At 41.8% G+C, this 15,181-nt stretch overlaps 1 protein-coding gene across 1 annotated transcript; it reads right to left on the bottom strand.

Moving 5' to 3' along the window:
* Positions 1–7,357: 7,357 nt before the first annotated feature.
* On the bottom strand, positions 7,358–14,105 carry ZP2 (zona pellucida glycoprotein 2). The gene is made up of 18 exons (XM_072120550.1): positions 13,958–14,105; positions 13,801–13,862; positions 11,490–11,576; positions 11,320–11,405; positions 10,727–10,864; positions 10,519–10,557; positions 10,211–10,375; positions 10,038–10,134; positions 9,772–9,953; positions 9,574–9,691; positions 9,321–9,499; positions 8,919–9,010; positions 8,495–8,622; positions 8,229–8,418; positions 7,931–8,066; positions 7,750–7,843; positions 7,579–7,668; positions 7,358–7,502 (listed from the first exon to the last, which is right to left on the bottom strand). Exons 1-18 carry the CDS (start codon positions 14,017–14,019, stop codon positions 7,387–7,389), a joined length of 2,061 nt encoding a protein of 686 aa, XP_071976651.1. The 5' UTR covers positions 14,020–14,105; the 3' UTR covers positions 7,358–7,386.
* Between the last annotated feature and the right edge of the window lie 1,076 nt (positions 14,106–15,181).

Consider the following 15,181-nt stretch of genomic DNA (forward strand, 5'->3'; position numbering starts at 1 on the left):
AGACAAACTTCATCAAGAGCTGCTTAAAGGGGTTGGCCACTCTTCAATAATTCTCTTCAATTAGACGTCTCTGCATGTATCTGTACGTGTGTCTTTGCCTCCTTTTATAGCTTCAGCCCTTTCTCTGTTCTCACCATTTTGGCCTCTGCATATATACATAGCTTCTCACTTCTCCTACCCACCCTCATGGCGTCACCCACTGTGTCCCTCTCCCACACTCCGTCTCAAAAACAGGGAGAGGGAAGGGGGAAGCAGGATTAGTCATAATCTCCTGCTGCAGCCCCTCCTATTCACCAGACCTCAGACAACATTAAAGTAAGTAGCAGGAATAATGAATAAGTTGATGAACATTCAGGCATAGTAAAAGTACATGGGAAACTTATATAAAAGAGGGGCCAACCTCATGGGGTCACCCACTGTGTCCCTCTCCCACAGTCCATCTCAACAACAGGGAGAGGGAAGGGGGAAGGAGGATTAGTCATAATCTCCTGCTGCTGCCCCTCCTATTCACCAGAGCTCAGACAACACTAAAGTAAGTAGCAGGAATAATGAATCAGATGATGAACATTTAGGGATAGCAAAAGTACATAGGAAACTTATTTTTTAAAAAAAGGCCAACCCCTTTTATTTTTAAATCCAGCCATCCACCCATACAGCCTCACACCTACATACAATGTTTGAGCAAGGCAGCGCATTTCACATTACCAGCCCCAGGTTCTCCACATTTCGGTACCATTCGTCCAATTATAGCCTTAATTATATCATACTACCTGTACAATATAAATTGGCTCAAAATCGGAGCTGGAGAGAAAGCTTTTGGTGACTCTTTCCTCTGGGGAACACATTTACATTGTTAACAGGACAGGAAAAATCTTCGAAATTCAACACCACATTGTGGATTGAGGATGTCTCTCTCCACACATCGAATGGGTGAGCTGAACTTAATGTTCAGGCTAAGATGTGTAAGGAAATCAATATGGCTGATATATAGTACTATATATGCATTCTAGTACTAATTTGCTGGTACTTAAAATGAGTGTTATTTCCATCTGCGAACCAGGTATGAAGGACAGAATAGCACTCATACCACCACTCAAGTAAATGAAGGACCAATTAGGACCCTATGTGCGTCCCTTTGAAGTATTAAAGAGAGCCTCTTGTTAATGGAGGCCTCGTAACCTGCTGGAACGTCTTACATATTCTTTTCATATAATTAAGGAAACTTTGATATCTCCAATGGAAAATGTCAGACATCAGGACTAATTATCTGACCATAAAACTGGATAATTGAGCCCAGCTCTTCTGGTGGTCAGAAACCTATAAAAGTCCCCCCAAAGTAGACAGCCTTAGGCCTCATTCAGAAAATGTATTGTACTTAAAACGGTTGCTCAGGCACAAGTTATCCCCTATCTGCAGCATAGGTGATACCTTGCTAATTCAGTGGGGGTCCCAGTGGTGGGACTCCAATGCAGTATGTTAACAGCGGTCTACTGCACCCCAAAAAAATGGAGTGGAAAGTCAGACATTCACGCTGCCGCTCCATTCATTGTCTATGGCACTGACATCTATTGCCATGTCCGACAGCAAGGCGCATATGTTCTCATGATCCATAGGGGGTCTCACCAATGTACATTGTCCCTTAGCAAACCACAAGTCAACTGCTGTTTACAGTGGTAGTGTAGTGGCAGTAGGGTTTTGGTGGCAATGGTATATTTTTAAGAGACAATGGAGAGGAGGGGGGACAAATTCCATTTGTGCCCAAACTTTCCAAGCTTTTGCAAGAGCTATAAGTGGAGGTCATAGCAGGGGTGGATTAAGACTGCCATTGGCCCCCTAGGCCGTATGAATATTATAGCCCCTAGAAGTCCGGAATTCACTTCCTACATATAGCACAGCACTAGAATCAAGCTCCTTGGAGAATGTGTCCCTTCCGTCTGCTTCCAATCTGTGGTTTCAGGACCTTCAAAGGTCCTTGAATGGCTCTTGCGTTCATGTATATATGTAGTACCCTGGATCAGAGGAGCATTGAACTGTGGACATTTGAATACTTTGTCTATGCAAACTCAGCACATCTTAATTTATTTTACATCAAGGGTTAACTTGCATTAATCTGTAGTGTTTTGTCATATACATTCTGTTTATTAATATAATATTTGTATAGACAAGTGAAAATGGTTAATGAACATTGAGAGAAATTTCTGACTACATATCTATCTCAGAGAAGCCAGTAATTCTCCACCTCTAAAGATTGCTTTGCAGAAGACCTTTAGACTGGCAGGTGCTGTCTGGAAAGTTGTTTACACTGTAGAATCTTGCTGCCATAGAATATTATGGTGACTCAATGTACATCTATGGGAAATGCTTTGTCATTATTTTCGTGCTACAATGCAACCTCTCCTCCCCTTGGTAGAAGGTGTATATTATAATCCACTACTGGTCATAAGTCGTAGTAACCAAAATCACATACACTTTTTCCCCTTCAAAGCCTATTTTTGCTGCAATAACACTGAAAACTGGCAAACTCTTGGCTTTTCTTTTAGATACATCCATAACCAGGCCAGTATGGTTGGGTGAAAATAAACAGCAGCCCTATCCAAAGAGTAAATTGGGGGAAGGGTTGTTCTTTATTGTCTGGCATTGATTGTGGAGCTAAACAAAAACAAAGAACAGGGGCAAATCTTTCCATTATAGTTTGCCCTTGTGTATTCCCTGAACTACAGTCACTGATGGGTGAATAGGGCCCAATGCTGTGATCAATAACGATCACTAATTTCCCTGCAATGTAATATATTTCAGTGCAGAATTTCATCCTTATGTGAATATGGCTGAAGTCAGAATAGTTGAAAATAATTGATCCCTCGCTTTAGTCTATGCTGTCTTAGCTTTCTAGAGGAGGTTCTTTAGATCAATGGTTAATTTTCTTCAGGGATCAACAAAAGAGAAATTTGGAAACTTCTCACATGTAAAATGAACAGTTAGAGGTTATTATCTGTAGGCAAAGTGACTTTCACAGCACTAACTTTCTCAGGTCAATCCAATTCAGCAAAAGAGGAGCAGTGCTATTTTTATGATCAGCGTCTCGCCACCGGCTCTCAGCTCCCAATTGCAGGTTTTCATACATTTGTAAGTAGATCTGCCAATCACAAACAGATTGGGAGGATTTCATTATTTTATCTAGAACTTTTTTTGCTACATCTCTGCAACACATATCTTCTGACACGTTAAAGGACACCTGTCATCAGGTCTGTGTCACTTGTCCTGTCACCACTACCTGTTGGAGCAGCTCACATGGATCCCATCCCAGCCTTTATCTAGTCATTTCATACATTACTCATTGTAAAATCATCTATTCTTTATCATGTAAATGAGGCTGGTCACATGGTCAGAGGCAGTGATGTCACCCCTGTTACCCCTCCCCTCTCCTCCCCCTGCTCATGTCTGTGTGTAATGTATAGTAAAGCATTGCTGGTGTGTGCTGCATCTGCTGACATGCTGCATCCTCCTAATATACAGGTGAGAGACACAGACATCTGCTACACATGAATCTGACATGTTCTACTGTAACATGGCTGCCTGGAGCTGTTGTATCTCTCCTATACACACAGGCTGCAGGGGGTGTGGCCACCAGCAAGCACATCATTATACAGCCTCACACCATTATACAGGCTGTCAGTCAAGCACTGGGGGTGTGGCTGTGCCTCCCACTCATGAATAAGGTGGACAGCTTGAATATGCTAATGCTTCATTGGACATTTCACAGGTCATTTGCATACAGCTTTAGGACCTCATTGCTTAGGTTTACAGACATGTAGAAGCACAATGAAGGGATAGAGGCAATGCTCTCTAATGGCAGTTTATGAAAATATATTTAGTTTAGGGGGGCTATTTTGCATGACGGGTTCTCTTTAAGGATGGGGCAGAGCCGCTGACCAGCAGCCTTTCATTCCAGGTCTTTGTGGGCACTATACAGTACCTGAAAGAATAGTCCCATAATCTGGGACCAATTTCCCATAGAAGAAACACCAACCTTACACAATTAGTGAGAAGTAGAACACGTCGCAACAAGGAGGAATATTGCCACTATGGTTAAAATAATCCAATAAGCGGCTGTTTAACATTTGCTATAAAGGTCACTCTTCCTAACAAATACTCACAGCAAGATCATTCCTTTTCAGGGTCTGCCTGAAATTTTAGACATGGTGCTGCGGAAACTATATCCTCCCATTGAAATCAGCAAGTTGGATTTTGGCATGGTACAACACCAATGATTGGTCAGGTCGAGTGAAGTTGGCCTCACCCCCCCCCCCCACCTTGTAACAAATTTGGTGTTAAAGGTTTGTGCTACGTTTTTTGCCGCTATTGTTAAGATAAGTTTCCAGAGTTCAACCAGCCCCCCTACATAACCCAAATTAAAAAAAAAAAAAAAAAAAAAGACTGGTGCCAATCAATTGTACTACTTTTGTGTTGCTTTTGTTTTAAAGTTAAAGGAAACCTACCACCACAAATCTGCTGCGCGCCGAACATGGGGAGTAGGAGGGGTAAAGTGGCTACCGGGGCGTGGAGTAGCCGCCTCGTGTAACCTGAGATGCGGCCCAAGTAGCCGCATAACAAAATTAACATATTAGGGTAATAAAAGTTTACAAAAAAGTGCGGGGACGTGAGGATTAGCCCTTAAAAGGGCTATCCTCACGTCCCATTGATTCACCTACCACCCGATCTACCTTCAAAGAGCTTGTATGTTCTCTGAGTGTTTGCGTGGGTTTCCTCCGATTTTCTCCCACACTCCAAAACATACTGGTAGGTTGATTAGATAGGTCCCTGTCCCCTGTGGGGCTCACAATTTGGCCAGCTCTATATAAATCAAGGAATTATAATTAAACTGGTGTCAAATGTTTTTACAGCAAAAATTTTCATTTATGTAGCTATGATTTTTAAGGTGTGCTTAGATGAGTTAAGGATGAAAGGAATTTAAAAAAACCTTCGGACAGTTCTCTGATTACATAAGCAAACACATTAGGGGACATTTAAAGTGTCGGTGTCTGCATTGGCTTTGTTACCGACCTGCTCTGGGAAAGAAGATACACATTTAATATTTTAGAGCTGTGCAGAGACATTTCTGGCACCAAGACCATTTTCTGTCCCTGGGACCAAAATCTGTCCCGAGCACCAGAAATATGTCCAACATTCCCTGCTAGACCAGTTTTCTTTTGGTCTACTTTCCGACAGTTTACAGCGCCCAAAAAGGGCTGCGACACATTAATTGTGTCTGAGTTTCCACTCCGCTGAATCAAAGAAAAACAAAGGGCGCAAATACTCAAGTGTTGCATTTAAAGTTTAAATATGGAGAGTAACAATTCTTAGGGTGCACCCCATTATGGTGTCTTGGATCAACAGCATTTAATGTATTTGTTTCAATGAATAGCTGCTTGTGGTGGAAATTGACCACAAGGAGTAAACATCCAAAAGGTTTGTCAAAGGCTTCTACATGTTTCTCACTTTTTTTTTTTTTTAATTAAAAAGAATGAATGATAAGAAACCAGATACACACAGCCTCAATATCAATTTAGGAAGTACATCAGGACTGATGGTGGTTTGATAGGATAATTCATCCTTCGCCACACTTCGTACATACATATCAGATGCAGAATACCACATTTTATGCAATCTGCTTAAAAAACCTAAACGAATACCTAAAAAGTTTACATATATTTATACTAATATTTTATGTAATTATATAGATCTGGTTTTAAAAACTTTAGCTATTTGTTTAGGTTTTTTTGATTACATAAAATGTGGTATTCTTCATTTGATATGTACGTACGAAGTGTGGCATTGGATGAATTATCCCATCAAACCACCTTCACCATCCTGACATACTCCCCAAATGGATCTTGAGGCTCCCTGTATCAATACAAGAGAAAACCAGATACACACAAAATAGTTTTTATTATTCTCCCCCCCCCCCCCAACCTGATGAAGGCACTCGTTCAGTGACAGAACACATTGTTGTATTTAAACAAATTAAAATGTAAGAAACATGAAGAAGCACTTCCAGTGTGGATTTCTCCAACTTGCATGAATCTACCATCCAGGATTGGGAAGGGGCTGGTATGGTTCTGAGACTTCTAGGATTTTCCCTGCTACGTATAGTAATATGCCGTGTTGCATATGATAGAACTGTAACAAACAAATGCAGGCTCAATTCCTCACTGTGCAGGGCTGGAAATCTTCATAATCAAAAAGGCGCCAGCTGTAAAAGGGAATTTATGTGCACAACGTGGGTGGGCTGCCAGACACAAAACTTTATGCAATCTGCTAGCCTTAGGGCAAATCATATCCGAATCCCTGTGCTCAGCCATGTAAGAGTAGGCCATGCTCCCCATTATCATTCAATATATTAGAACAATGTCTAAATTGAGTTTCTCTTCTTGCTCTTGTCTTATAGAAGTGCATGTAATATATATTCCAGAGATGAGCAAGGCCTTTCAATTTGGCCCAAGAGCCTGAAGCAAAACATTGCAAAAAAAGAGAAGTCAGGTCAGGGCATAAACTTGAACGAAAAGATTGTATGTATATTTAACACCCACATAGTATAAAACAAGATCGCAGCCACAATTCAGTGGTGGACTATGTCAAATATACACTTAATTTTCCCTGTAAAGGGGTACAATTGAAATGTGTAGAGGCCCTGGAATGATCAGTTAAATATTTAGGATCAGTATGGGGCATAGTTCATATTCAGGAATGATATGCATGCAATATGGTGCATAATAATACACCAATGTGTGGTAGCCAGGTTTCAGGCTGTTGTACGTACATGACAGTGGTTAGGACAGCACTGAGCACTGCCAGCCTCTTGACACAATGACTGGGGGCACTGAAACAGAATGAGCACCAGTGGTGGTAAAATGTTTAAAGCGCCCAATACATGATTTTTTTGCTGCCCTTTAATAGTGGTTCATACCATATTATGATATCTTTATGCAATACTTTCAATGGATCAGTACTGTTTTATTTTCCCCCATTGGATCTCAGATATCAAACAGATACCAGACTGAAGCCAGTGGGGGGGGGGGGGGGGGTAAGTAATACATTCAAGGCAATATACTGTACCCCACTATAGGCCTATGGGGGGGGGGGGTATAACAAGCCTACACCAGCAGTACAAGTTGGTAGCCTCTCAGTCAATACAGGAACCAAAGGCCATTATGGGGTTGAGAGCCTTGCTCAAGGGATTTTTGACTATCCTTGCCATAGCAATTGTGAAATCAACTTCATTATGACCACACCATTTGTCTAAACCTAAGGGCTTTGTTAGGAGCATGTTGCCTGGACATTAAACAAAAGACACCTATAGTTTGTCTAATAAATTAGAAAAAGTTTAATTCACAATTTAGACTTCCGAATCAGCGAAATCAACATGGCAACTAGAACAATCACAGCAACCAGTGCAAAGGCAGGCAGGACTCCAACAGTCACTTGCTTTACAACATCTTGAACATCTAGAAAAGAATCAGAAAGTTTTACAACTTGTTCTTAAGAAAAGCATTTTAGAGAAATTACAGGGCAACATCTAACCTTCAGATTTTAGGGAGGGCTCAGAATCCAGAAGGAGGACTGGCCCAGGAGGGCTGGCCAAGTTGGAGTGTCTGTTCAAGAAGACATCATCTAAAGATTGAGGGTTTGATAGTCAGTATAGTTAGGTATAACTTAAGGACATAAGTAATGATTAACCGGGTAAATAGTTACCCCTTTTTTTCCTGGATGGAAGACATGTCTTTGTACAGAGTGGAGAGTCCAGGGCATTCAGACTGCAAATAATGGCACTGCAGTGAAAGTAGACCTACGAGCAAAAGCCATAGATTACACATCCGTTCCATAATATCTAAAAGCTTCAACTCATGATTAAGCGTTAGAACCAGATACTTACCAAGTTGTTTGACAGTTCCCCACCTTGCATAAAAGCAAATGCCTTCACTTCAAATCGTTTACGATATTTCGCTTGTGGCACAGAGCCATCGACTGGATGAAATTTTGTAAGGTAGTTATCTTTACTTTCCTCGCAACTAGAAATAAAACCATAAGACAAGTTATTGAGTGGTAGCCACTTTGCTTTAAGTCTTTTGGGTCAACCAGTGCATTTGTTAATGTAACCACAGTTTAGAACCTTTTCTCCATTCAGATCAATTCAGGTGAAGAGACTGATATACTAGAGATCAAGTACATACCCATCCACTACAACGTTCCATTGTGGCAAAGCCTTTGGATCTGGAGACATTGTTGCCCAGCAGTCTTCAAGAAACAGCTCAATGTTTGGATCATTGCGGTTTAAGACTTGCACTTCTAAGAAGATTGGATCACGCAAAGGCTTCACAAGTGGATATTGATCATCTCTGTAGGGTATCTGGTAAGCTAGATCTTTAAAAGATATAAAATCTTAGTATTTATTGTTCTGCATGTGTAAACTCCAAGATATGCTCTAGCAAATTCATACCTGGGTAGATGTTGATCACAAGTACAAGAGGGCCATCATTTCTGCTGGAAGCAGGTGGTGGTAGAGTGGCAACACTCACATTAAGGATTTCAAGGCCAGAGCCTTTGTAGAAACACCAAACAGTCTGTCTGTAAATAAATATATACTCTAATTTTGGTACCGAACGTTAAGCACAATATTATGTTTCTCAAGCCTTTTGTGCACAGATCTTTACAAGGAAGATATCCTTCCCTTGGCAGCATTGGCTAAAGCAAGAATAGAAAAAATGCATGCTACTGCAAAAGCAATCATTACTGAGCGAGCAGCCAGCACCAATTTTGAGCCCGATTAACTTGGTTTGGCTAATATACCAACTAGGCTAGATCATTATATTCTGCATTGAAGTTTACTGTGGTTGACAGTCCCAAGTTGCCAATATCTTTACCTTAGTTCACTATCTCTTGAGATTATTCTACGTGGTAGATTCTTCCAGAGGGCACTGACTTCATTTTCATAAATCATCCTACCATCTACAAACTGAAGTTATAAAGTTACAAAGCATGTCCAGTGACAGTACAATAGCCAATGGTAACAGGTTTTGGTGCATGAGAGAATTTTTACAGTACAAAGAATGGGAAAGGAATCTACATAAGCCATGAAGATAGCAAAGAAAGTACTTCAAAAAAATTCATTCATTCAAGGCAGTGGCCATCAGTCAAAAATCTTTATTTTGTAGAGTCCTACTAAGCAATGTCAGTATGGTAAGAGCTAGAACAAGACATTTTGAATGTAAAGTTACTGCAATGGTCCCTGTCACACAATCAAGCCTTGTAATCCACAAACCTACCCGTTTAGTAGTTCCACAATCAGTTAGAGGGAATTTAAAGACAACTCTGGTACTAGTTTCTTCTACTGGTGGACATGTTCGATCTCTTACACGGACCGTTGTCAAATTCAAGACAGGGGTTGTACTTGTTGCAAACACTTCAATCACCATAAAGCCATCTCTTGTGCACGTTTCCTGAACTGGATGAGAAATACAAACTTTAGCCACAGCCAACAATATGAGAATTGCAGTATGACATCTTGCAAGGACTCACCAGGTGAAGGAGGTTCACACACTGGACTGAGAGTCATCGGTACTCTGACGCCATCAACAAAGATGATCAGTGTAAGGGACGGCAAGCGATAAGACTTCTTGTTTGGAGTTTGGAGAACCTAAAGAAATTTAAAGTGTTTAACATAGTATATAGACAGACATGATTGTTCCCAATAGGGCAACACCATATTTTCAATACCTCTAATTTATCTAGTGTAATGTTCAGTTGGATACCATTGCTCGTGTCTACAGTCATTCCTTGTTGTTGAAGGGAATAGGGAGTCAATGGAATTCTTACATCACCAATATAAAGCAGTTGGAGAGAACCAGCAGCAGGAGGAAGCCACAAAGTCATACGTTCTTTATCACAGACAGCAGGTCCTAGGTGAAAACATAGTGGGCATCCAAGTTAAAGACACCTACATATTAACAGATTACACATATTACAGCATACACAGATGTTACCTGCAGCACAGATCATTGTCACATCAATGGTGATCCTCTGGCCTCCCTTCACCTGGATGAGGGAGATGTCTCCACGGTAGAAACTCTGACCTTGGTGCTAAAGTTTAAGAACAGTCAGAATACATTTTCTATTCAATACACAACGTCAAGGATCCAAACACAATGAGACTTACAGTAACATTTTTGATTCCAAAGGCATTGAATTTGGCACGGATCATCAATGAACTGGCATCAGTAGTTAGTGTATATCCAAGACTTCTGGCAGTCGCCACATCGAGTCTGATTAATGTGCTATTAATTCTAAGAGACCATACAGACGGAGGAGGGGTACCGATTATCTACAGGAGAAATTAATATTGTAGTTTTATTTCAAGAAAGATCAGTACTACAAGAATGACCTGGATGGCTATTACCTCAAGCACAAGGGAGAAGAAAAAAAAAGTTTTACAAATAAGCTGTTCACATGTCCATCAAACCTTACCTCATCATCAAAGTCAGACAGCCTCCTTGATATAGTTGCCTAGAACAGAATAATTTGAGTTATACACTGCCACAATTTTTATTGATTTCCCTTTTGACTATGGAATGGACATATGCTCTAATCAAGCATAGGCAGTTACTACATGTTTGTAACATTGCTTTACCCAATACCGTACATAATACATTACTGTAAAGAGTTAAAGGTTTACCATCATGCTTTGCTGGTTACATTCAATGACTGGTTCACCATATTTAGCATCTGCTTGTTCATCAGGGCAAGATATTTGATAGATTGTGTTCATTTCTGAGGAATTGTTCAAAGATATGTGGGCAACCCGTCTTCCAGTCTGAAAGAAAACCCAGGTCAGTGACTTAAAGAAGCAATGGTATGTTTGTGAAGACAGGGCAGTTACTTTTTGGCAGAGAAATTCTGAGTGCAAGATCTGGTCCAAAATGGTTCCTGAGCAGTGTAATATCTAGAAGGTGGGGAGGCATTTACACCCAAGAGTACTTCACCGGAAGTTGCAAAGCTTTGCTTTGGGATTGTACAGTTTAATGGGACGTCTTAATGTCTAGTAGTTTCCTATTCCGCAGCCTTGAGTCACAATTTACACTTGTCTGGAGACCAAAAGGTGCCTTGACTCCCAAATGCTTCCCTCTCCATAAACTTCTTTGCAATATCACCCAAAATTAAATGTGAAACTTGTGCTTGCTTCTAGAAAGGTACTGCAAAAAGTAATCTATCATCTACAAAGGTGAGGGGACACCTTCTTACGGTAGGTATAAATTTATTAATCTGTACCTCATGATTTATACATCTCTCGGGGATAGTCAGCAAGCTCCCATCAGGAAGGACATGGCAGTCTTCCACTTGCGATCCTGAAGAATCTGTTCAGCAACATATTTTTACTATTGCAACTACATCGTATTATACTGACTGGTAACGGATAAGGTTACATTTTTACTACCTACCTACAACGCGAGGACTCTGCCAAGCACTCTGAAGGACATCTTTAGGTTTCTTTATAAGAATCTCACCGTCTAGACAAAATGTAGAGCCTGAAACAAGACACTTCGGTTACAAGAGACATTGGAAAGAAAACACAATTTTAGGCAAACAATGTTTTTGAAAACAAATACACTGCACATTGCAACAGGGAGAGGGGAATTTTTTTTTTTTTTTTTTTTTTTTTAACCCTAGCTTCTTTTTGCAATGATGGCTACCACAACATAACTAGACTACACCAATCATTGCACATTCAACTGTGGTATAATGGAGAACCTACAAGTGTGCAGTACATCTCCAGCAGAAACCCCAAGGAGAATCAAAGTGCTGAGATCAATAGGGTGTCTAACAAAGGTGCCATTTCTTTCAAATTAATAATTTTAGTCCACGGTGAAGGGCTAAGGGCAAAGATGCTAAGCAGTATTAGTTCTGACAGAGATTACCTTCCAGGCTTTAGACATTTCCTCCATTACCTGCCCACATGCCAGGATATACATATATAAAGCAAGAAATTACCCCTATTAAATCAAGCTAAACAGGACCTTCCACCAGCTCCATCCATATCCATGGCCGCCACTAGGAATTTTGGGGCCCTTGACTGAAACATTTGTGGGTGCCCCCCCCCCCCCCCCCCCCGGTGTCCATTCCCAAATTGATACATAACATTTTACAGTTTTTTTTACAAAAACATTTGAGCCATGACAAGCTAGACTGCATATGTGCTCATTACGTATATAGACAACACCACCAGTCCACAGTCAGCCCCCTCTAATGAAGAGTCCTGCCAGATGCCCCACTCTTAAAAAAATAAAATCTATACTCACCTTTCGGCCTCTTCTCCCCAGCGCCATCTTCTGCTCTTCTGTGCCGGGTGCATCCCTATGACATGGAGTGTCGCGGCCATGTGATATCAAATTGTAAGGGCCTGCTCGGTGCATACAATATGATGTAACACGGCTGCGACACTGCCACGTCATACTGATGAGCCTGGACCAGAAGCCGAAAGGAAAGCGTAGATTTTACACTGGGAATGGGGGGGGGGGGGTGTAGTGGATACTGTGCCCCCTCGGGCCCCCCTTTTGATAGGAAACCAGGGGGCCCTTGAACACAGTCCCACTAGACCCCTCATGATGGCAGCCCTGTCCATATAGCACAAGTCAAACAGAACAGGAAAGGTTCTTGGCCTGATTGCACAAGTTTAACTAAAACACTTATGCAATCGGGCCAAGCCACTCCCTATTCCAATTGAATTGCAATTCTTCAGTACGGGTGCATCCACACGTTCAGTTTTTCAGATGCAGGTTTTGATGCCGAAACCAGGAGTGGAGTGAAAATAAAAAGTTATATTATATAAGCATAATAGAAGTCCACACTAAAGCATAGTGAAAGTACGCTTTCACGCGTGTGTCACTTACAATAAAGTGAGTAGCGGTGAGTATGGACTATGTATCTCTTGCTGAGCAACACCAGAGTTTCTCATAGCGGATGGTATACTGATTGTTTTGGTGTGCCTGCACTGCAAGCACTGTTTCAGGTAGTAAAGCTAAAACGATCCCACATGAACTGTGTGATTTCACCTTAAAGTCTTAAACTACATACACTCGGCTGTATATATACGTGCAGCACTGTACCATTCCGTAGCCGGGGAGAAAGAAAAAAAAAAAAAAGCCCATGGCCCATCTTTCCCTGGAATACAGCGCCGTGCACATTTTAATATGTTACAATGCGTTTTGCTACACTGGAAGAGTTTTTCTTCATTGCAGTAATTGTAAGCAGTTGTGTGAACATTTTCACGACTGCTTAGGATGGTGGCACACATGGCGTTTTGAACCAGTTAACTATCCCAAAAAAAACGGGTTCGAAGCACCACATGTGCCACCGGCCTTACACTCAGGCCGCGGTCACACGATCCGCTAGGCGTCCGTTCATAACGCGACGCTAGCGCACAGGGGGCGGTCCTCGGCCCGAACGGACATGCGTTAACAGGGAAACGCATGCGATCGGCTTATCAATCGCATGCGTTTCCCTGTTAACGCATGTGCAGTCGGGCCAAGGACCGCCCCCTGTGCGCTAGCGTCGCGTTATGAACGGACGCCTAACGGATCGTGTGACCGCGGCCTCACAGGAATGAAGAAAAACCGCTTTCAGAGTAACCAAATGCATTGTAACAATTAAAAATACAAGAATTTTGACGCACATATTTTAAACACATCTAAAACACCCCTGAGGCTGCAGGTTTCAGCAGAGCATACAACAAAAGTAAAGATAAGCATTTACCTGGAAAACTCAGCAGCCGTGCAGCATCAGACAAGACAAACAGAAAACACACAAGTAAAAACCTACAAGAGAAAGACATGAAAATTATACTAAAACACTCAACAGGAAAAGAGGGGGAAAAAAACCAAAAACATTATATGCACTGCTATAGTGTTACCTCATCTCAAAACACTTTATCCAAACCTTGGGCACACAAGTGCCCTTCACCCAGCACCCCATCAGGACACACTACAACTTCAGCCACCCACAGTAGGGAAGCCAGACACCACTAAGAAAGAAACTCCTCTAAATGTACAGGCTCCCTCCTCTGGTGGTTTTATATACTGCAGGTGCAAGTAATTACGCCCCCACCCTGCCCCAGGACTCTGAATGAATACATTAGGGCACGTTCCCACGTTGAACTTTGGTTGCGTTTTCATTGCATTTTAAGGGCGCGTTCACACGTTGCGTTTTGACCTACGTTTTCATTGCGTTTGAAACGCATATACAACAGCTGAGGAGAGGTGATTTGCCTAATCACATCACTGTTAACGTTTCCGTTTACAAAAAGCATCGTAAACGCGATGTTAACGCATGTGTTAACAAAGCGTTAACACATGTGTTTTGTTAACGCATGCGTTAACATTGCGTTTACAAACGTAAACGGTAATGTAATTAGGCAAATTACCTGACATCAGCTGTTTTATATGCGTTTCAAACGCAATGAAAACGCAACCAAAACGCAACGTGTGAACGCGCCCTCAGGCTGCGGTCACACGTACCGCTAGGAGTCCGTCATAACGCGACGCTAGCGCACAGGGGGAGGTCCTCCGCCCGAACGCACATGCGTTTCCAGGGAAACGCATGCGATTGTTAAGCCGATCCCTGGAAACGCATGTGCGTTCAGGCCAAGGACCTCCCCCTGTGCGCTAGCGTCGCGTTATGAACGGACTTCTAGCGGTACGTGTGACCTTAAGAACGGACGCCTAGCGGTACGTGTGACCGCGGCCTGAGGGCGCGTTCACACGTTGCGTTTTGACCTGCGTTTTCATTGCGTTTAAAACGCATATAGAACAGCTGAGGAGGGGTGATTTGCCTAATTACATCCCTCTTAACATTTCCGTTTACAAAACGCATCGTGTGAACGCGCCCTTAGGGTGTTGTCACACATGCCGTTTTTAGACCGTTTTTGGGCCGTTTTTAGTGCGTTTTCAGATCGTAAAAAACACATGTGTTAAAAAAACTTATGCATGCTTTTGTTGTGTTTGAAGCGCATTACAACAGCTGAGGATGTTAACACATGAGTTAACATCAAGTTTATGATGCGTTTTGTAAATGCAAATGTTAACAGTAGTTAAATTAGCCAAATCACCTCTCCTCAGCTGTTGTAATGCGTTTCAAA

This window comes from Engystomops pustulosus, chromosome 8 (assembly GCF_040894005.1).
Source record: "Engystomops pustulosus chromosome 8, aEngPut4.maternal, whole genome shotgun sequence".
Classification (NCBI taxonomy): domain Eukaryota; kingdom Metazoa; phylum Chordata; class Amphibia; order Anura; family Leptodactylidae; genus Engystomops; species Engystomops pustulosus.